The sequence below is a fragment of the Myotis lucifugus genome, unplaced genomic scaffold, assembly GCF_000147115.1.
Source record: "Myotis lucifugus unplaced genomic scaffold, Myoluc2.0 scaffold_28, whole genome shotgun sequence".
Taxonomy (NCBI): domain Eukaryota; kingdom Metazoa; phylum Chordata; class Mammalia; order Chiroptera; family Vespertilionidae; genus Myotis; species Myotis lucifugus.
The window spans coordinates 4550541-4569843 of NW_005871076.1; the positions used below are offsets into that span (position 1 = coordinate 4550541).

Consider the following 19303-nt stretch of genomic DNA (forward strand, 5'->3'; position numbering starts at 1 on the left):
TTTTAAATAGTAACTGTGACCGGACAATATATGTGCCTTTTTAGGTCATTATTTTCAGTGGAAGTGTTGGTCTACATAATCTATACCATAATATATTTTAAAAAAAAGTATCACTTGGTATGTCTCAAAATTACAAATAAATTCTTAGGTTTCATGGGGTTCAGGGGATTGATCTTCTCAAGAGCATAGAGAAATAATATCTATTTTTAGCAACTGATCAATACCAAATCAACTTCATAATGCTGCAATCAATTTAAACAATCTCTTAGAAGAGACAATTTCTATCATGGACATTGCTATAGTTCTCACTTCTCACTGCACCCTAATCCTCCTACATATAAACACATGTCTCCTTTCTTACATCTGTTTCTTCTTCTCTCTTTCAATTATGTTTATTTATATATTTGTATTTTCTACAAATATGGTATTATGTATTATATGGGTATATGGCACTGTACTATACATCCAAAGTCTTCCTCCTTTATTTCATTAACAGTGTGAATTTTCATTTCAATTTCTTAAGAAATTTTTTCACCTGTACTTTTCTGCTGGAGGATTGTTTACTCAAGATAATACCATAGACAACATTCTAGTTAAGTAATAAACAATATAAAATAATACAAATTTAAACTAGCAAACAGGGTATATTTACAGAAAACAAAACAGGGATATAAAGTATCAGAACATTGTAAGACTCTTCTCCCAAAACAGCATCAGCATCAACAACAATAAAGAAAAGTTACTTAAGAAATCAATAATTTCCAATGTGGTCACTTTTATTTTGTCAAAAAGTAAAATCTGAAAAAAACACTTTACTATAAACTAACAAAAAAGGTACTCTAGTACTGAATACAGTAAGTTAGCATTTTTAATGTTTATGATGAAAAGTTTTCAAGGAGAATAATATGATAAAATCCAATTTCTTTTCACCCAGATTCAGCAGCATTTAAAATTTTTGCTTTAGCTACGCTTTAACGAAATGTCTAGAAGTAAATTAAATATATTGTGGCATTCGCTCTTAACACATTAGATTGCAACTCCAAATAATCAACAACATTGTTTTGCATAACAATCTATTACCACAAAAAATGAGCAATAACTTCTTTAACATGCCATTTTTCAACTTTTAAAATTGATTTGAGAGAGAAACGTCGATTTGTTGTTCCACTTATTTATGTATTCATTGGTTGATACTTGTGTGAGTCCTAAAAAGGAATTGAACTCGCAACCTTGATGTATCAGGATGACTTTATAACCAACTAAGCGACCTGGCCAGCCCAATATGCCATTTTTGACAAAATAAATGAAAAAAAACCCAAACAAACAAAGAGAAAACATACAAACTAATAAAAATTTGTAAAGCAAAATGCAAGAGCTTCAGGAATAATACATGCAACTACTGTACAACTGAAATCCACTATAAATTGGCAAAGTATTACCAGTTTACCAAGAATAATGAAAGATTAAATGTTTAAAATAAAAATTTTATTGGATGTTGAATCCAAAGCTATTCCTAAAGTTCTCATTTTCCTCTACATTCCTACCAGTGTCATGGATTGGAAGATTGGGAATAATTGGCTTCAGAAATTTAAACTCATCTGTCCCAGTACCTCCCATCAGACACACCTCATACTGGTAGCTCTGGGACAGGGTCCCAGTACCGCTGACGTCCACCAGGTGGCCCGGAAGGTGGCCCTCAGGCACCGAACAGCCACCCACCCAGGCGGCCCTGCTCCGCCTGCACAGCCGCACCGCGATGAACGCCAGCACCGAGAACAGGAACAGCGACGACACCGACGCCAACGCGATGACCAGGTACACGGTCAGCGGGTCGGCCTGCGCCTGGTCGGCCGCCACTTCCGGCAGCGGCAGGTAGGGCTGCGAGAAGCCATCCACCAGCAGCACGTGCAGCGTGACGCTGGCAGACAGCGCGGGCTCGCCATTGTCCTTGACTCAGCAGCCGCGCCGTGCGCACCTCGCCATGTGCGCCCACACGCCGAACAGCCCGGGCTCCGTGGCCTTGAGCAGCTGGAAGACAGCCAGGCGTTCTGGCCCGAGTCTGCGTCCACCGCCACCACTTGCTCACCAGGTAGCCCGGCTCGGCCGCCCTGGGCACCAGCTCGGGTGCAGGGCGCAGAGCCGTTCTGCAGCGGGTACAGCACGAAGGGCGCGTTGTCATTGGCGTCCAGCACCTGCACGCGCACCAGCGCCTGGCTGCTCAGCGCGGGGGACCCGCGGTCCGTGGCGCCCACGCGGAACTCGAACGCCTGCAGGGCCTCGAAGTCCAGCGCCCTCAGGGCGAACAGGTGGCCGTTGTCCGCGTTGATGGACACCAGCGAGGCCAGGGGCAGCTGCGGGTCGCGGGGCGGCAGCAGCGAGTAGGTGAGCTGGGCGTTGGCGCCCGCGTCTCTGTCTGTGGCGCTGACGCTGCCGATGTGCAGGGCGGGGCTGTTGTTCTCGCGGAGGAACAGGGTGTAGGAGGTTTGGGTGAAGGCGGGGGCGTTGTCGTTGACGTCGGAGACCAGCAGGGTGATGTTGTGCTGGGTTTTCAGCCTGGGGGTCCCCATGTCGGTGACGGTGATGGTGACGTTATACTCCTCTCTCATCTCTCTGTCCAGTGCTTTTTCAGAAACCAGAGTGAAAAAATTCTTAAATGTTGGTTTCATGATGAAAGGGAGATCATCTTGAATAGAGCAAACCATCCTTCCATTGTCCCCAGAGTCTTGGTCTCGAATACTAAAAACAGCGACAATGGTCTGTGGTGCGTTTTCTGGAATTCTGTTGGTAATTGATGACATGGTCACTTCTGGTGCGTTATCGTTTATATCCATTACTTTAATCAGAAGAGTGCATTTTTCCGAAAGCCCCCCGCCATCTGTTGCCTGAATATTTACAGTGTAAGACTGTATTACTTCAAAGTCCAAGCTAGATATCAAACGAACTTCACCAGATGTTGGGTTGATTTCAAATGTCTTACGAATATCTTCAGATGCATGGAAAAATATGTAAGATATTTTCCCATAATGTCCTGCATCCAAGTCCTTAGCAGAGATGGTGATTATCCGGGAGCCAATGGCTGTGTCCTCTGGGACCTGCACCTCATAGAGCCTCTGCGGAAACTCAGGGGCGTTGTCATTGATGTCCAAGACCTCGATGAGGACCAATGTTGTCCCAGACCTGGGTGGGGACCCACCATCCAGTGCTACAAGTGTTAATCTGAGCTCAGGCTCCTTTTCGTGATCTAACATTCTGTCTAGGACCAGTTCTGGGTATATCTTTCCATCACCGCTGTCTTGAATTTTAATGTAGAAATGAGAATTGGGGCTAATTGTATAGTTTTGGAGACCGTTGCTTCCTATGTCCAAATCTTGGGCACTCTCCATTGGGAATGCCGTTCCAAGAGTGGTACCTTCTGATATTTTCAAAAGTATTTCCTTGTCCAGGAATGTCGGGGAGTGATCATTTATATCTTTGATGTGCAGCTCAGTCCGGAAAAACTTTAAAGGGTTTTGCAATAACACCTGAAAATGTAACACGCAGGGCTCTGCAGAGCCGCACAGCTCCTCTCGGTCTAGTCTCTCGTTTAGGAGCAAATCCCCAGTCAATAAATTGAGATGCAAATGCCTGCCATTATCATCAGAAATTATCCGAGCCTCCCGGGAGGACAGCTCCTCCACCCCAAGCCCCAGATCCCTTGCCAGATTGGCCACAAAAGAGCCAATTTCTGCTTCCTCTGCCACAGAATAGCGCACAGAGTCAGGACCCGCCTCAGACAATCCCAGCAAAACAAAGAGAATTGCGACTTGCCTTTTCCGCAAAGTGAGCGCTCCTCTGATCGCCATGGTTCCTTCAAGCAATCTCCTTTGTGGAAAAATTTAAGTTTAGCCCTAATTTTGGGAGCCGAAGCTCTGATTTTTTAGAATAAGTAAACCCTGGAGGGTGTAGAGCCCTCCCGACAGCTCTGAAAGTGAAGCTCCTTAATGCCTCTCTTGAATGAGTTGACTGTTCTCTGTTCCCTTGAATAATGGAGTCCACAGTGTGGTCCATGCACTGTTTTCATCTTATCCTGCAGCGCCACCATGTGTCTCTATGAATTTTTTTCAGTAAAAATTGTTTTCTCTTTGAAGAAGTAATTCATGAATACATCTGGAATATTTTAAAGCAAATCCCAGACATCATAGTTTTAACTCTAAATACTTCGTTAAGTATCTGTAATAGATAAGGACTTTAAAAATATAACTACTGTACCACTATCAAAATCAACCCATTTAGCAATAATTCCTTGATATAATTTATTGCCAGTCTATTCTTGGTTTCCCCAGTTTTTTCCAACAATGTTTTTAATTGTTGGTTTGTTTCCAATGGGATCAAAACTCGGTCTATGTAGTGCATTTAATTATCACTGGTTTGAATGCCTGACAAGAAAAATCTATAAAAATGTCTTGAACTGAAGAAATGATATTTTATTCAGGCCATCTCTTGACTAATTGCAAATATACTCTCTTCTCAACTCTTGTAAATACTTGAGTTCAGTCGATTATAATTAGTAACATCATTGCTTTTTCCTTTATATATTTTTTAAAATACACATATAAGGACATGGCATATAAGACAGAGATAACCCTTGTCTTTATGGAGCTCACAGACTAGAAAATTTGGCAGTAAGTAATTAAAATATGTCACAATATATGCATAAAGAATAACATAGAAAGACCTAGAAGGGACATCTTAGACCTCAGAGGCAACATAACACAGTGATTACAAACATGGATTTTAAAACAACAATGTCTACATTAGAATTCTAATCTGCCACATACTATCTGCTGTCTTGGGCAACTTATGTACCTCTGTTTCCTGACCTGTAAAATAGGGGTAATGATAGTATTTAGCTCCTAGGATTATTATCATCTGGCGTGGTAGGAAGCTATAACACATTATATCTCTTTAAGCTAGTGGTCCTTTATCATTTCCCCACTAAGTACAGTAAAAACAGGAAGTAATCTTAATACTTAACTGATTTATTAATATAGTATGGACTTTTGTTGCAGCTTACATTTAGAGGGGAAAAGAACTTGCTCTTAGTTCCACTTCCAAAAGTGGAAAATTAGAATTTAATTTGTTCCCTCCATTTGTCTTGAATTCAAAGAATAAATAATCAGCCCACAAAGTTCAAAAGCACTGGTAATAAAATCATAGCTTTCAAGATGTTTAAACAGATTATTTTGGACATGGTAGAGCAAGAGATTGTGCTTCCTGGCAATATCAACTGACTAATACCCAGCCCCTCTACAATGTTAAGAAAAAGTTTAAAAATATCCTCAGGATGTTCTTTTTGGCATTCATTCTAATCTGCAGCATTAGAAGCACTAGAAGCAACCATTTTACTCATTCTCACTCATCTCTTTCCAATGCCTTCTCCTCTCTCTCTCTCTCTCTCTCTCTCTTTCTCTCTCTCTCTCCCTCTATACCTGACACATTTTGGCCACCTACACTTTCTTTCCACAACATATAGGCTTTAGATTTTTGATAAAATTTATTGGAAAATTCCTACTCAAACAATAAAGGTTTTTTATTCTATAATGTAGTCAATTCACTAAAGGCAAGAATGGTTGATTGGTTCCTGTATAGCAATGAGACAACTCATCCTTCAACAATGGTTTGAAATTTTTAAAATTAAAGTATTAAAGGACTACCTTTTGATACTTTTCAATGTTCTACACACATCTATATATATCTCTGAGTAAAGTGGATTTCAAACTTGGGATTGCTACCCATTAGTAGGTCACTAAATCAATGTATGATGACCACATTTGAAAATGAAATAGAATAAAATAATACAGGCAATTTTAGATTGCATCAACAAGAAATCTGAGTGTTATTGAAAAACATTTCTTTGTATGTTACAAAGAAATTATGTTATATACAATATAATTTTTCTATTTGCTATAATTGTTTAAGTTTGAAAATCAGTGCCCACTCTGTGTGTATGTATGTGTGTGTGTGTGTGTGTGTGTGTGTGTACACAGGAGACAAAAAATTATACACAGTAGCACTCAAGCCCGATTTATGCTATACAAGATATTATTCAGGTGCCAGTTTTCAACTGCATTGCATTATAGCTTTGGAACATTCATGAGACATCTGGAAGATTATAATTTCATATTCCAAGATTCTATGAGTGGTCACAATATCAATGTGCCTTCACAATCATGCTCCAGAAAGAATAATGAAGCAATGCTAAAAAAAAAAAATGACCTTTCTAAAAAGTTGACTACACTCATGTTTGTATCATAGGACATGAATTTTCATGTATATTTTCAATAGTAATAAACCTTTTTAAATGTTAACTAAAATGCAGTGAGAGGTTAAAGAAAGAAAAGTGGCATTTCTGAATACAACCATGATTAAACCACAAGAAAAAAGCAAAAAAGAAGAAGAAATGCTTGAACACTTAAAATACTTTGAAAGTGGTCTGCATTATTTTACCATAAGCCTAATTGTGGGTGAAAGTTCAATTGCAGAGAGGGTCAAGGACAAACAGTGATTTGGTATTGTTATTTAAGGAGGCAAATTAATTACAAATGAAGACCTCCTGGGTTAGAGAATAAATCACCACCTTATTACAACCACAAATAATGATAAACATTCACTTAAAAGTAAAGGTGGGTAGAACATGCGAAAATATAAAACTAACCTCAGTGCAATTTTAAAAACCCACATATTGAATCCTGGGCGGTGAGGCTCAGTTGATTGAGCATCTTCCCATGCACTGAGAGATCACCTGCTAGATCCCCAGTCAGGGCACATCTCCAGGTGGCCGCTCAATCTCCAGTGGGGGGCCGTGCAAGAGTCAGCCTATCAATGTTTTTCTCCCTCTCGCTTCCCGTCTCTCTAAAATCAATTTTAAGTCATATTTAAAAACCCACGTATTGGGAAAGGAAACACTGATATGGAAGTGGCACAAAATAAAAATACATCTGGGTATAAAAGGTAATTATGGTCACTTAATATTGAACCCAAAGCTATTGTGGAAGGTAGGATTTTCCTCTATTTCTTTCCCAGGGCACTGGGTCTGGAAATTAGGGATAATCGGCTTCAGAAATTTAAACTCATCTGTCCCAGTACCTCCCGTGAGACACACCTCATACTGGTAGCTCTGGGACAGGGTCCCAGTACCGGTAACATCCACCAGGTGGCCCGGAAGGTGGCCCTCAGGCACCGAACAGCCACCCACCCAGGCGGCCCTGCTCCGCCTGCACAGCCGCACCGCGATGAACGCCAGCACCGAGAACAGGAACAGCGACGACACCGACGCCAACGCGATGACCAGGTACACGGTCAGCGGGTCGGCCTGCGCCTGGTCGGCCGCCGCTTCCGGCAGCGGCAGGTAGGGCTGCGAGAAGCCATCCACCAGCAGCACGTGCAGCGTGACGCTGGCAGACAGCGCGGGCTCGCCATTGTCCTTGACCAGCACCAGCAGCCTGTGCTTGGCCGCGTCGCGCTCGCTCAGCAGCCGCGCCGTGCGCACCTCGCCATTGTGCGCCCACACGCCGAACAGCCCGGGCTCCGTGGCCTTGAGCAGCTGGAACGACAGCCAGGCGTTCTGGCCCGAGTCTGCGTCCACCGCCACCACCTTGCTCACCAGGTAGCCCGGCTCGGCCGCCCTGGGCACCAGCTCGGTGCAGGGCGCAGAGCCGTTCTGCAGCGGGTACAGCACGAAGGGCGCGTTGTCGTTGGCGTCCAGCACCTGCACGCGCACCAGCGCCTGGCTGCTCAGCGCGGGGGACCCGCGGTCCGTGGCGCCCACGCGGAACTCGAACGCCTGCAGCGCCTCGAAGTCCAGCGCCCTCAGGGCGAACAGGTGGCCGTTGTCCGCGTTGATGGACACCAGCGAGGCCAGGGGCAGCTGCGGGTCGCGGGGCGGCAGCAGCGAGTAGGTGAGCTGGGCGTTGGCGCCCGCGTCTCTGTCTGTGGCGCTGACGCTGCCGATGTGCAGGGCGGGGCTGTTGTTCTCGCGGAGGAACAGGGTGTAGGAGGTTTGGGTGAAGGCGGGGGCGTTGTCGTTGACGTCGGAGACCAGCAGGGTGATGTTGTGCTGGGTTTCCAGCCTGGGGGTCCCCATGTCGTGACGGTGATGGTGACGTTGTACTGGGCCCTGCTTTCTCTGTCCAGTGCTCCCTCTGTTTCCAATGTGTAGTAATTCTTTACTGAAGATTTTAGTATGAATGGAAGGTCTTCTGGGATAGAACAAAGCATCCTCCCATTGTCCCCAGAATCTCTGTCTAGGATACTAAAAACCAGAACCACGGTCTCAGACGAGTTTTCTGGAATTGGGCTAGTAATTGAGGACACGGTGACTTCAGGGGCATTGTCATTTATATCCATCACCTGAATTCTGACTGTCGATTTTCCAAAAAGCCCTCCCCCGTCTGTGGCTTGTATTATTATGGAATATGATTCAATTGTTTCAAAATCCAACGATGCCATTAAACTAACTTCTCCAGACTTTTGATTAATTTCAAATGTTTTGTGAACATCTTCTGAGGCATGGGAAAAAGTATATGATATCTCCCCATTTTTTCCAGAGTCTAAATCCCAAGCGGAGACTGTGACAACCAGTGAGCCTAGTAAGCTATTTTCCGGAATCTTCACCTCATAAAAGGGCTGCTCAAACTCCGGGCAGTTGTCATTAATGTCCAAGACCACCACCCGAACCAAGGCCGTCCCAGACCTGGGCGGAGACCCACCATCCAGAGCAGTGAGGATGAAGTTGAGCTCTGGCTGCTCTTCATAATCCAGCGCCTTGTCCAGAACTAACTCTGGGTATTTTCTATTGTCTGGATTGACTCTCATTTTAACGTGGAAATGAGAGTTGGGGCTTATTGTGTAGCTGTTTAGAGCATTGATTCCTACATCCAAATCCTTCGCACTTTCCAGTAAGAACACAGCGCCCACAGGACTATTCTCTGGGATCTCTAGGAGCATTTCTTTTTCTAAGAAGACAGGGGAGTGGTCATTGATATCCCTGACCTGGAGCTCAATCTGTAAAAACTGCAAAGGGTTTTTCATTAATACCTGGAAGTGCAGAACACAGGGCTCGGTGGAGCCACAGAGCTCCTCCCGGTCCAGCGCTTCGCTTAAGAGCAAATCCCCGGTGTTTAAGTCCAGCTGCAAATGGTGTTTGTTATCATTAGAGACCACCCGAGCCCCCCTTGAGAACAGCTCACCCACATCCAGTCCTAGATCCTTTGCCAAATTGCCTACAACGCTCCCGCTCTTCATTTCCTCTTCCACCGAAAAGCGCCCAGACTCAGAGTCCGCCCGAGACATTTCCAGAAAAACAAAGAACAACAGGACTTGCCTTATCCGCAGGGTGCCAGTTCCTCCGCTCTCCATAGCTCCTTTCCCCAAGGCTTCCTGCGGAATCGCTTCAGCTCCACTTCGCAGTTCTGGGAAATGTGCCTCTGCTATGTCCACCGAATCTTAGGAAGGTCTAAGGATTTTAACCTTTTTTTTTATTAGCTTTTGGTTCGCCTTCCTTGCAGCTTGTTGGTTTTTTTCTGCAGTGGGTAACAGTGTCATCAGCGTAGTTTCTCTCCCCACGATATTATCCTGCAGCGCCACCATGCGTCTCCACAGATTTTCAGTTTGATGAAAGCTACCTAAATACCATTCACATATTGTCCCCTAGAAACAAATGTTGTATTCATTGTGTTTAAGTGATTGCAAATATATTCTATCTTCCATAAGAATGGATTTATAGTCTTTGTAGTTTTTGATGCTGTTAGTATTTGTTTTAACGCATTTAAGTGTCCCTCCCCACTCTCCCAACACGGAAAGTGCTCAGTTTGTGATGAATACAGAAATACAAGGTAAAATTCCTGGCCTCCAAGAGCTTGTAATCTTTCTGAGAGGATTGAAAGCCTGAAATAAGGAGAGTATAAATGACTGTTAAACTGAGCAAAAGCCCATCACTACCTGGCTTTCTTTAGGTGGTAAGGGAAAGGGAAAGTATACATGAATCATTTCAGAAGTCCCCTCAGAAGATATGAAACTGGCTTAATCATGACATGGGACATATATAGTTGTTGTAGCACAAGAAGACATTTCATTAGATTTCTTTGATATCAATAACTTGTGAACTGGAAGAAATTAAATAAAAGCTATTGGAGTGGAACACATTATGTAAATCTATAGTTTAGTTCTAGTTCCTCATAATTTACAAAAAAATAAGTACACAAACACAAACATGTTAGTTTTATTTGAAGCAGAATTACTCCTAAAATTGGTTTCCTTTAAGTTCCCAAGATTTATTCTGGCTACAACTATGGTGATCTGCTTTTTCTTTCAGCCCAGAGGGAGATTTTCTTTACCAATCATAGAACAAAAACTTAGTTTTACTCTGATTAGACCAACTAAGATCATATACCTGCTCCTGAAGCAATCTTGTTTCAAGAGGTATAGAATTATAGGTGGAGATTTTAGTCTCAGAATCTGAAGACCCAGCTTCGGCCTTTACTTTGTTTTAATTCTGTCTCTGACCGCCTCTTACTAGCTAAAGGGCATGGTTGCTGCATAATGAGAGAGATTTTTTGGAATAGATGCTAGGAGCTCAGCAATAATGTGTACTATAGGAGGTCTCAAAAGTGCTCTCAAGAATGGATGGAAGAGAGATTTAACAAGTTTGCATTTTTAACATATTAAGTACAAATTACATTCTTAAAAAATGTAAGTTAGCTACATGGTGGAAAATCAATCACTACAAAAGGGTAGAAATTTAAAAATAAGTGGATTGACTACACAAAGCTATTCTCCATTCTTTTAAAATACCCTCTGTAATGATAAAAATAAAAATGGTATAAACTCACAAAGACTAAGAATGTGCAAGTGAACACATATATATTTGATAACAATAAGCAGATGGAAGGGCAGCTGACTTAGCAGTTCTAAGAAATGTCTAAAGTAAAGTTCTTACATTGGAGATATTCACAATAAAGTAGTGAATTTGTCCCACATTACCCCATTTAGGTACAAGCTTTTTAGGAATCAAGTGTATAAGACGACTGAAGTCAGTTGAGAACTAAACATAAGTTGTGAGTTGCCTGTACATATATAGGAAAGTTGAATTCTCAGATTCTATTATCCTACATAGGAAAAAAAACTTGAGGCCAGAAAATGGAAAATTTATTCAATTGAGAAATTAAATGGGACTATGTCTAGTTTTAGAGACCTTAGGCAGAGCTGAGTGCAAGTATGAGGTGTGAAAGTAAAAATAGAAACATTAAGCAAAAATGTATCCTGCAAGGTGATACAAACAATACTCACCAATTGTAGGACACAAGGCATATGCCCAATCCCCTCCCTAACTCTCTGTCTCACAGAAGATATTGCAGAATTCTAACCTGGAGGATATGAAAGACACAGATAAAAACTTAAACATACTGATATTTGAGGACCTCCCATGGGAGTAGCTATATCCTACATAGTTACATTAGAGCGAAGCCCTGCTATCAACAGGCCTCATATATTCACAAGAGCTGACTGTCAGCACTATGATATCTCATCATTCTTAAATATAAGAAGAGAAACAAAGACCACAAGACATTTGAGGAAATACCTACACGTGACATAAAAAGGCCAAAACACCACAAAAAAGTAACATCAGGAAACAAGCATATATAATAAAAAAAACAGAAGCAAAGTCTTTAAAATGAGTAGTAAAATCTAATAAGAATACTTATTGAGTATTTACTTTTTTGCTACCAATTGTTCTAGTGCCATATATGTGTGTATACCCATTTAATCTTAACAGTAACTGTATGAAGTATGTAATCTTATTGTAACATAAAGAGTAAATTAGGGTTTAAGTGCCCCTTACTAGCTATATAATTTTGAGTAGGTTCTTAAATTTCCTGTGATTCTCCCAGTTTTACTGAATAATTCATTTTTTTGCATAGTGCATTTTAAAAGAATAACTAGATTGATTACAGACAAGAGAAGATATTACATTTACAAATCTATAACAGGATGCTATGAAAAATACTCATAAAACACAAAGAGCTCTTAAAAATAAATATTTGCAAGCCCAAAAGAAAACAAATATAAGAATTGGATGATAAAACAATTGTCCAAGAAGTAGAACAAGAGACAAAGAAAAAAAATAAAGAAAAAATAGAGTATTAGAAATTCAATCCTGGAGATCCAATATTTAACTGATGAGATTCTGGTTAAAGTGAGAATGTAGAAAATTCAAGGGGGAAATTGTGAAGGAAACAACAAGAAAATTTCTCAGAATTGAATGAAGGTCTAAACATTAACGGGGTACACCTATGTGGCCAGAATAATAAATAGCTGACACTAAGGAATTTTCAGAAATCAAGGGGAAAGTTTCCAATGCATCCACAATGAAAAAAAAATGGATTGGCATTAAAAGAGATAGGAATCAGAATGGAATCAGAAGAACAGCAACTGTATATACAATCAGTAAATGTAATGTGCTTTCAAAATCTGAGGGAAAATTATTTTCAACCAAAATTTTATACCCAGCCAAACTATCAATCACATGGGAAGAAAATGACAATACCTTCACAAGGCAAGTTATCTGCATCCATTTTTATGAAACTGCTAGAGGCTCAGTAGCCTGCAGGGATCGGGCCAAAATCTCAGACATCCCCCAAGGGGTAGCGGATTGCTAGAGGGCGCAGGCCAGGCGAGGGACCCCACTGGTGCATGATTGGAGCCGGGGAGGGACCGCGGGAGGGCTCCAGGTCATGTCCAGCTCATCTCGCCCAGTCCTGATTGGCCATACCTCAGCAGCAAGCTAACCTACTGGTGGGAGCATCTGCCCCCTGGTGGTCAGTGCATGTTGTAGCGACTGGTTGAATGGTCAAACGAATGGTCAGACAGTTAGCATATTAGGCTTTTATTATATAGGATTAAGAGATGTGTGTCAGCTAAATAAGGGAGTAAACTAAAAAAGAATACTCTGGATTTTGTAAAAGGGAACCCAATAAGGGAAAGTATTAAAAGAAAAAAAGCCCTAGGGTGATTGCTTATACAACAACCAGTGTAAATGAAGCAGAGATATGAAGGGATCTGTGTGGAAGATCTCAAGGAAATAAATATAATTAATAGATATCTGGTATATTTGAATATTTAAGGAGAAAGGTTAATATTCAAATGAATAATAATGTGAAAAATTAATACAAGTAGAAAATTCTGTAAGTAAAAATAACAATTATCAGCTCTAGGAAAAATGTTTTTCAAGAAAGTAAATGTAATCATAGTACTCCAACCTGTATTTTTTAAATAATCATACCTATAGTATAGACAAAAACAACTAGTTTAACTAAAAAACTATGACAACTCTATTGGGAAAACAGGAAAAAGGAAATGAGCAATGTACATGTGTTTGTTAGTTGGAAAGTAAAAAAGTTAAATCCTTTTTTATCATAGAAAGAGGTGATTAAAGTATGAAGCTGAATGTCAAGATAGAGCAATATAAACCTATTACTTGGAAATATTGAGGTCAGTTCTAGAGAAACCATTTATAGAAAGTATCTGGAGATAGAAAAAATCTATTGTTTTTCCTTACAACTTTAGTACATCTTGATTTTTAAATTTTATAATTAAACAAATTTACAAAATAAAATGAAAAGTAAATATCTTTTCAACAGTTCGCCAATGTTCTCACATTCAAACTCTCAAAATGATTTTATTTATAATCATTTTCATGCATGTTATTACATTTTCCTTGAATTATATAACATGTTCTATATAACATATCAGCAAAAGTGACCATTAGAAAATACTGGGTAAGAGTAGTGTATGTAAAGAAAATGACATAATAATATAAACAAGGATATTACTAGAGTCCAACATTGCTCACAAAATGATGCTTCATTTTATCATAGCAGAATAATAGAGAACTATTTCTTTTTAAATGCTATGATTTAGAACTAGATGACATGGATTTCTAATAGGATTAAACACAATGTTAGAATAAGGTCAGAAGTGCACATATGTCTTCTTACATGGAGGAAATACAATAGAGGGGTGGATAGAATGAGATGCAGTCTGTGAAATATACTAAGAGAAAAATAAAAACCTATTTTCTAGAATGAGAAATAACTAAAATCACTGTATATTGTCAAAGAATTAAACCTTAAAACGATTATTTTTAAATGGGTGCTAATTAAACTGTTGATTAATGCAAATATGATAAAAGAACACTGTAAAGACATAGATATAAAGTACTCTAAAATTAGGTTTGCCCGTCCTTGTGGCTCAGTGGTTGAGCATCACCCATGAACCAGAAATCACGGTTCCATTCCCTGTCAGGGCATATGCCAGAATTACAGGCTCGATTCCCCAATGGGGGGCGTGCAGGAGGCAGCAGGTCAATGATTCTCTCTTATCAATGATGTTTCTAGCTCCCTCTTCCTTTCTCCCTCCGGAAAAAAAAAGATGAAAAAATATTAGGCTTGAAGTTGCATAATAATTTAACGTGGAGTTTTAAAACTAAACTAATATTTATATGGTTGTAAAACACTTCAAAAGTACACGAAAATATAAAAAGAATTTTTACTAAAAATTAAATCCAAAGCTATTACGAAAGTTGGGGTTTTCTTCACTATTCCGCTCAAGGCCCTGTTCCTGAATATTGGGAAGAATTGGCTTCAAAAACTTGAACTCGCTGGTCCCTGAGCCTCCAGTCAGACATACCTCATACTGGTAGCTCTGGGACAGGGTCCCAGTACCTGTCACGTCCACCAGGTGGCCCGGAAAGTGGCCCTCAGGCACCGAACAGCCACCCACCCAGGCGGCCCTGCTCCGCCTGCACAGCCGCACCGCGATGAACGCCAGCACCGAGAACAGGAACAGCGACGACACCGACGCCAACGCGATGACCAGGTACACGGTCAGCGGGTCGGCCTGCGCCTGGTCGGCCGCCGCTTCGGGCAGCGGCAGGTAGGGCTGCGAGAAGCCATCCACCAGCAGCACGTGCAGCGTGACGCTGGCAGACAGCGCGGGCTCGCCATTGTCCTTGACCAGCACCAGCAGCCTGTGCTTGGCCGCGTCGCGCTCGCTCAGCAGCCGCGCCGTGCGCACCTCGCCATTGTGCGCCCACACGCCGAACAGCCCGGGCTCCGTGGCCTTGAGCAGCTGGAACGACAGCCAGGCGTTCTGGCCCGAGTCTGCGTCCACCGCCACCACCTTGCTCACCAGGTAGCCCGGCTCGGCCGCCCTGGGCACCAGCTCGGTGCAGGGCGCAGAGCCGTTCTGCAGCGGGTACAGCACGAAGGGCGCGTTGTCGTTGGCGTCCAGCACCTGCACGCGCACCAGCGCCTGGCTGCTCAGCGCGGGGGACCCGCGGTCCGTGGCGCCCACGCGGAACTCGAACGCCTGCAGCGCCTCGAAGTCCAGCGCCCTCAGGGCGAACAGGTGGCCGTTGTCCGCGTTGATGGACACCAGCGAGGCCAGGGGCAGCTGCGGGTCGCGGGGCGGCAGCAGCGAGTAGGTGAGCTGGGCGTTGGCGCCCGCGTCTCTGTCTGTGGCGCTGACGCTGCCGATGTGCAGGGCGGGGCTGTTGTTCTCGCGGAGGAACAGGGTGTAGGAGGTTTGGGTGAAGGCGGGGGCGTTGTCGTTGACGTCGGAGACCAGCAGGGTGATGTTGTGCTGGGTTTTCAGCCTGGGGGTCCCCATGTCGGTGACCGTGATGGTGATGTTGTACTGGGCTCGCTCTTCTCTGTCCAGTGCTCTCTTCGTTACCAATGTGTAAAAATTCTTGACTGAAGGCTTTAGAAGAAAAGGAAGGCCATCCTGGATGGTGGAAATAGTCTTCCCATTGTCTCCAGAGTCAGGATCTGAAACACTGAAAACAGCAACTACAGTCTCAGGCGAGTTCTCTGGGATGGGGCTGGTCAGTGCAGACACGGTCACTTCTGGGGCATTGTCATTGACATCCACCACCTGCAGGAGAAGAGTGCATTTTCCTGAAAGACCTCCCCCATCTGTGGCCTTGATGAACACTTCATAAGACCGAACTGTTTCAAAATCTACTTGTTTTCTCAGTCGAATTTCTCCTGTCATAGGATTTACCTCCAAAGTTTTGCTAATATCTTCTGAGGGCTGAAAGAGTGAGTATACTATTTTTCCATTGGCTCCGCTGTCTATATCTCTGGCAGAGAGCGTGACGACCAGGGAGCCTGCGTTGCTGTTCTCGGGAATATGCACCTGGTAGAGCGGCTGCCCAAACTCGGGGGCATTATCGTTGATGTCCACCACTTCAATGCGCACCAGGGTGGTCCCATACCGAGGCGGAGAGCCGCCATCCAGCGCTGTGAGGGTTAATGCGATTTCAGGCTCCTCCTCCCGATCCAGCTCTTTGTCCAACACCAGCTCCGGGTATTTTCTGCCAGCGCTGCGATTGTGGGTTAAAACTTGAAAATGGGGGTTGGGACTGATTTTATAGTTCTGAACACTGTTGCTTCCTACGTCCAAGTCCAGAGCATTGCTCAGAGGGAATGCCATGCCTAGAGGACTGTTTTCCGGTATTTTTAGAATCATTTCTCTTTCAGTGAACACGGGAGAGTGGTCATTTATGTCTTCCACCCTTAGTTCAGCCTGAAATATCTCTAAGGGATTTTCCATAAGCACTTGGAAATGTAGGACACAAGGCTCGGTGGAACCGCATAGCTCCTCTCGGTCTAGCTTCTCATTTATGAGCAAATCCCCAGTCTGAACCTTGAGCTGCAAATGCTCTTTGTGCCCCTGAGAAATGATCCGGGCCCCACGGCTGGACATCTCCGTCAACCCCAATCCCAGATCTTTTCCTAGATTTCCCACAAAGAATCCTCTCTCTGTTTCTTCCATCACTGAATAGGGCCCTAAATCGGCGCACACCCCAGACATGCTCAGCAAAACAAAGAAAACAAGGACTTGCCTTTGTCTCCGATTGCGCATCCATCCAATCTCCATTGCTTTTCTGACAATTTCGCGCACAGGAGCTTCAGGTATGCACGCCCAAGATCCTGGCAGCCCGTTCCCACGGTCCAGAACGGCAAAACGATGCCGGAAATAGAGTTTTTAAGAGGTTTCACACTCACTTTTGCCCTGGCTGAGAAGGCTATTCTTTAGCTTCCCTCCCGGCAGTGAGAAACTGTTTGACTGGATATCCGAGCTGCACAGTCAATTCCATTTTCCATCATTTAACCTGCAGCGCCACCACGCGTTCTCACTAAGTCTTACACTTTCTGGTTTAACATTGGATACAAAATTCTCCTAATGTATAAAACAAATTGTGTTCTGTAACATTAAACACTGAGTTTTATCTTCGTGGTTTTTGTGTGTTAACATAGAACTTTTTATGTGTTTTTTGTGTGTTCAGATAGAATTCTGTGTTATTGCACAGGAGGTACAAAGCTGTTGAGGAATAATGATTAAATAAAATAACTTAATTAACATTTAAGCTGAAAATGATACATTTAGGAGCAAATATTTTTCCAAAATAACATTGGAACAGTTTCAAAGTACATATTTTCATGGTACATATTATAGAATTACAAATGAGTGTACACTGAAAAATTGAACCAGAAATGGTTCTAAAGAAAGTGTTTAACCCAATACTTGACTAAAGAGTTGATCACTTCTTTTTTTCCCAACATCTAAGCCTGAAAACTGCGAGGTTCTGCAATTTTCAAATTATCGGACAATTATATCCCAAATAGGAAGGTCTCAAGGTTATACCTTACCAAGTTTCACTCTTTTTTTAATAATCACGACACAAATAATTTGTTATATTCTTTTTTATTGTCATTATGCTTTTATTTTTATTCTGTTGGATTACACAAACTTTCTTCTACCTCTTTTTCTTTGTTGTAATGTCTTTTTTCTAGAAAACAATTATTTTTCCCTCAAGTCTTTTTTATATTTTCTTGTTAAAGCCTAAGATTTATATGATGGACATTAAAATTTTTCACTGAAGTGTCCAAAAGATGTAGGCTGTGTTTGTGCATGTATTTGTATATGCATACATACACATATGTGTAGCATTATTAATGACTAAAAAGACTTTTCTAGAGCATTTAGAAAAAATGTCTTGGAACAGAAATGTTAAAATGTATTTCTTTGAGAGAATTTTAAAACTGAAATTAAAAGCACCACCAACTCTCTGATTTAGTTTTTCTGTTTGTTATGAAATGTAAGCGGGACTAGTTTTAAATATGTAAAGCTTTCAAACTTCTGATAATATGAATATAAAACAGCTTTAATGAGATATAATTCACATTCCATAAAATTTACCTATTTACCTATTCAGTGCCTTTTAGTATATTCAGAGAGTAATGGATTCTTTACCAGAGTCAATTTTATAACATTTCATTACCTCAAAAACACCATAAATTTCAGCTATCACCTCCCTATTCCTTCATCCTTCTGCCCCAAGTCCTAATCAACCACTAATTTACTTTCTGACTTTCCTATTCTGGACTTTCATATGAATGGAATAAAACAATATGTGGACTTTTTTGACTGGCTTCTTCCACTTAGCATGTTTTCAAGGTTCATCCAAGTTGTAGCATGTGTCAGTACTTTGTCCATTTTTGCAGCATGATAATATACCTCTGTATAGATACATCACATTTTTTACTATCCATTCCTCTGTTGATGGACATTTGAGTTGTTTCTACTTTTTAAATATTATACAATTTATTTCTGCATGTGGTTTGTATCACGACGACTAATGCTGCTATAAACACTCATATGGGGACGTATATTTTCATTTCTCTAGGAATAGACTTGCTAGGTCATATAACATATCTATGTTTAATTGAAGATCTGCCAGATTGTTTTCCAAAGCAGCTGCACCATTTGACATTCCCACCAGTAGAGCACCAGCATTCCAATTTTTCCACATCTTCCCAACACTTGTTGTTATCTGACATTTTGATTCCAGCCATCCTAGTGGATGTGAAGTTGTATCTCAGGATTTTGATTTGCATTGCTCTGATGAGTAATGATGTTAAACATCTTTTCATGTGCTTATTGGCCATTTGTATATCTTCCTTGGATGAATGTCTATTCAGATCTTCACCCATTTTTAAACTGGGTTATTTGTCTTTATAATTGAGTTTTAAGAGTTCTTTATATGTCTAGATACAAGTCCCTTATCAGATTTGTATTATTGTCCCATTTTTCCATTTCTAATATTTGAATTGAATTTCAGCAAAGATTTGTGATATCTTTATCCATTCAGTGTTTTTGTTAGTGATTTTTGTTTGTTAATTATCTTGTCTGGGGTTAA

At 41.7% G+C, this 19303-nt stretch overlaps 3 protein-coding genes across 3 annotated transcripts; all 3 read right to left on the reverse strand.

The window, feature by feature from the left end:
- Positions 1–1332: 1332 nt before the first annotated feature.
- Positions 1333–4092, reverse strand: LOC111825475 (protocadherin beta-14-like). The gene is given in 6 exon segments (XM_023752046.1): positions 1333–1954; positions 1956–1983; positions 1986–2033; positions 2036–2077; positions 2080–2122; positions 2124–4092. Coding segments are annotated over 6 exon segments (2349 nt in total). The 5' UTR covers positions 3843–4092; the 3' UTR covers positions 1333–1485.
- A 2801-nt stretch (positions 4093–6893) lies between these two features.
- Positions 6894–9543, reverse strand: LOC111825474 (protocadherin beta-12-like). Its single transcript, XM_023752045.1, is given in 2 exon segments — positions 6894–8127; positions 8130–9543. Coding segments are annotated over 2 exon segments (2394 nt in total). The 5' UTR covers positions 9397–9543; the 3' UTR covers positions 6894–7000.
- Positions 9544–9602: 59 nt separating this feature from the next.
- LOC102417480 (protocadherin beta-16) lies at positions 9603–17349 on the reverse strand. Its single transcript, XM_006086461.3, has 3 exons — positions 14725–17349; positions 11326–11402; positions 9603–9687 (listed from the first exon to the last, which is right to left on the reverse strand). Exons 1-2 carry the CDS (start codon positions 16978–16980, stop codon positions 11376–11378), a joined length of 2283 nt encoding a protein of 760 aa, XP_006086523.2. The 5' UTR covers positions 16981–17349; the 3' UTR covers positions 9603–9687; positions 11326–11375.
- Positions 17350–19303: the final 1954 nt, after the last annotated feature.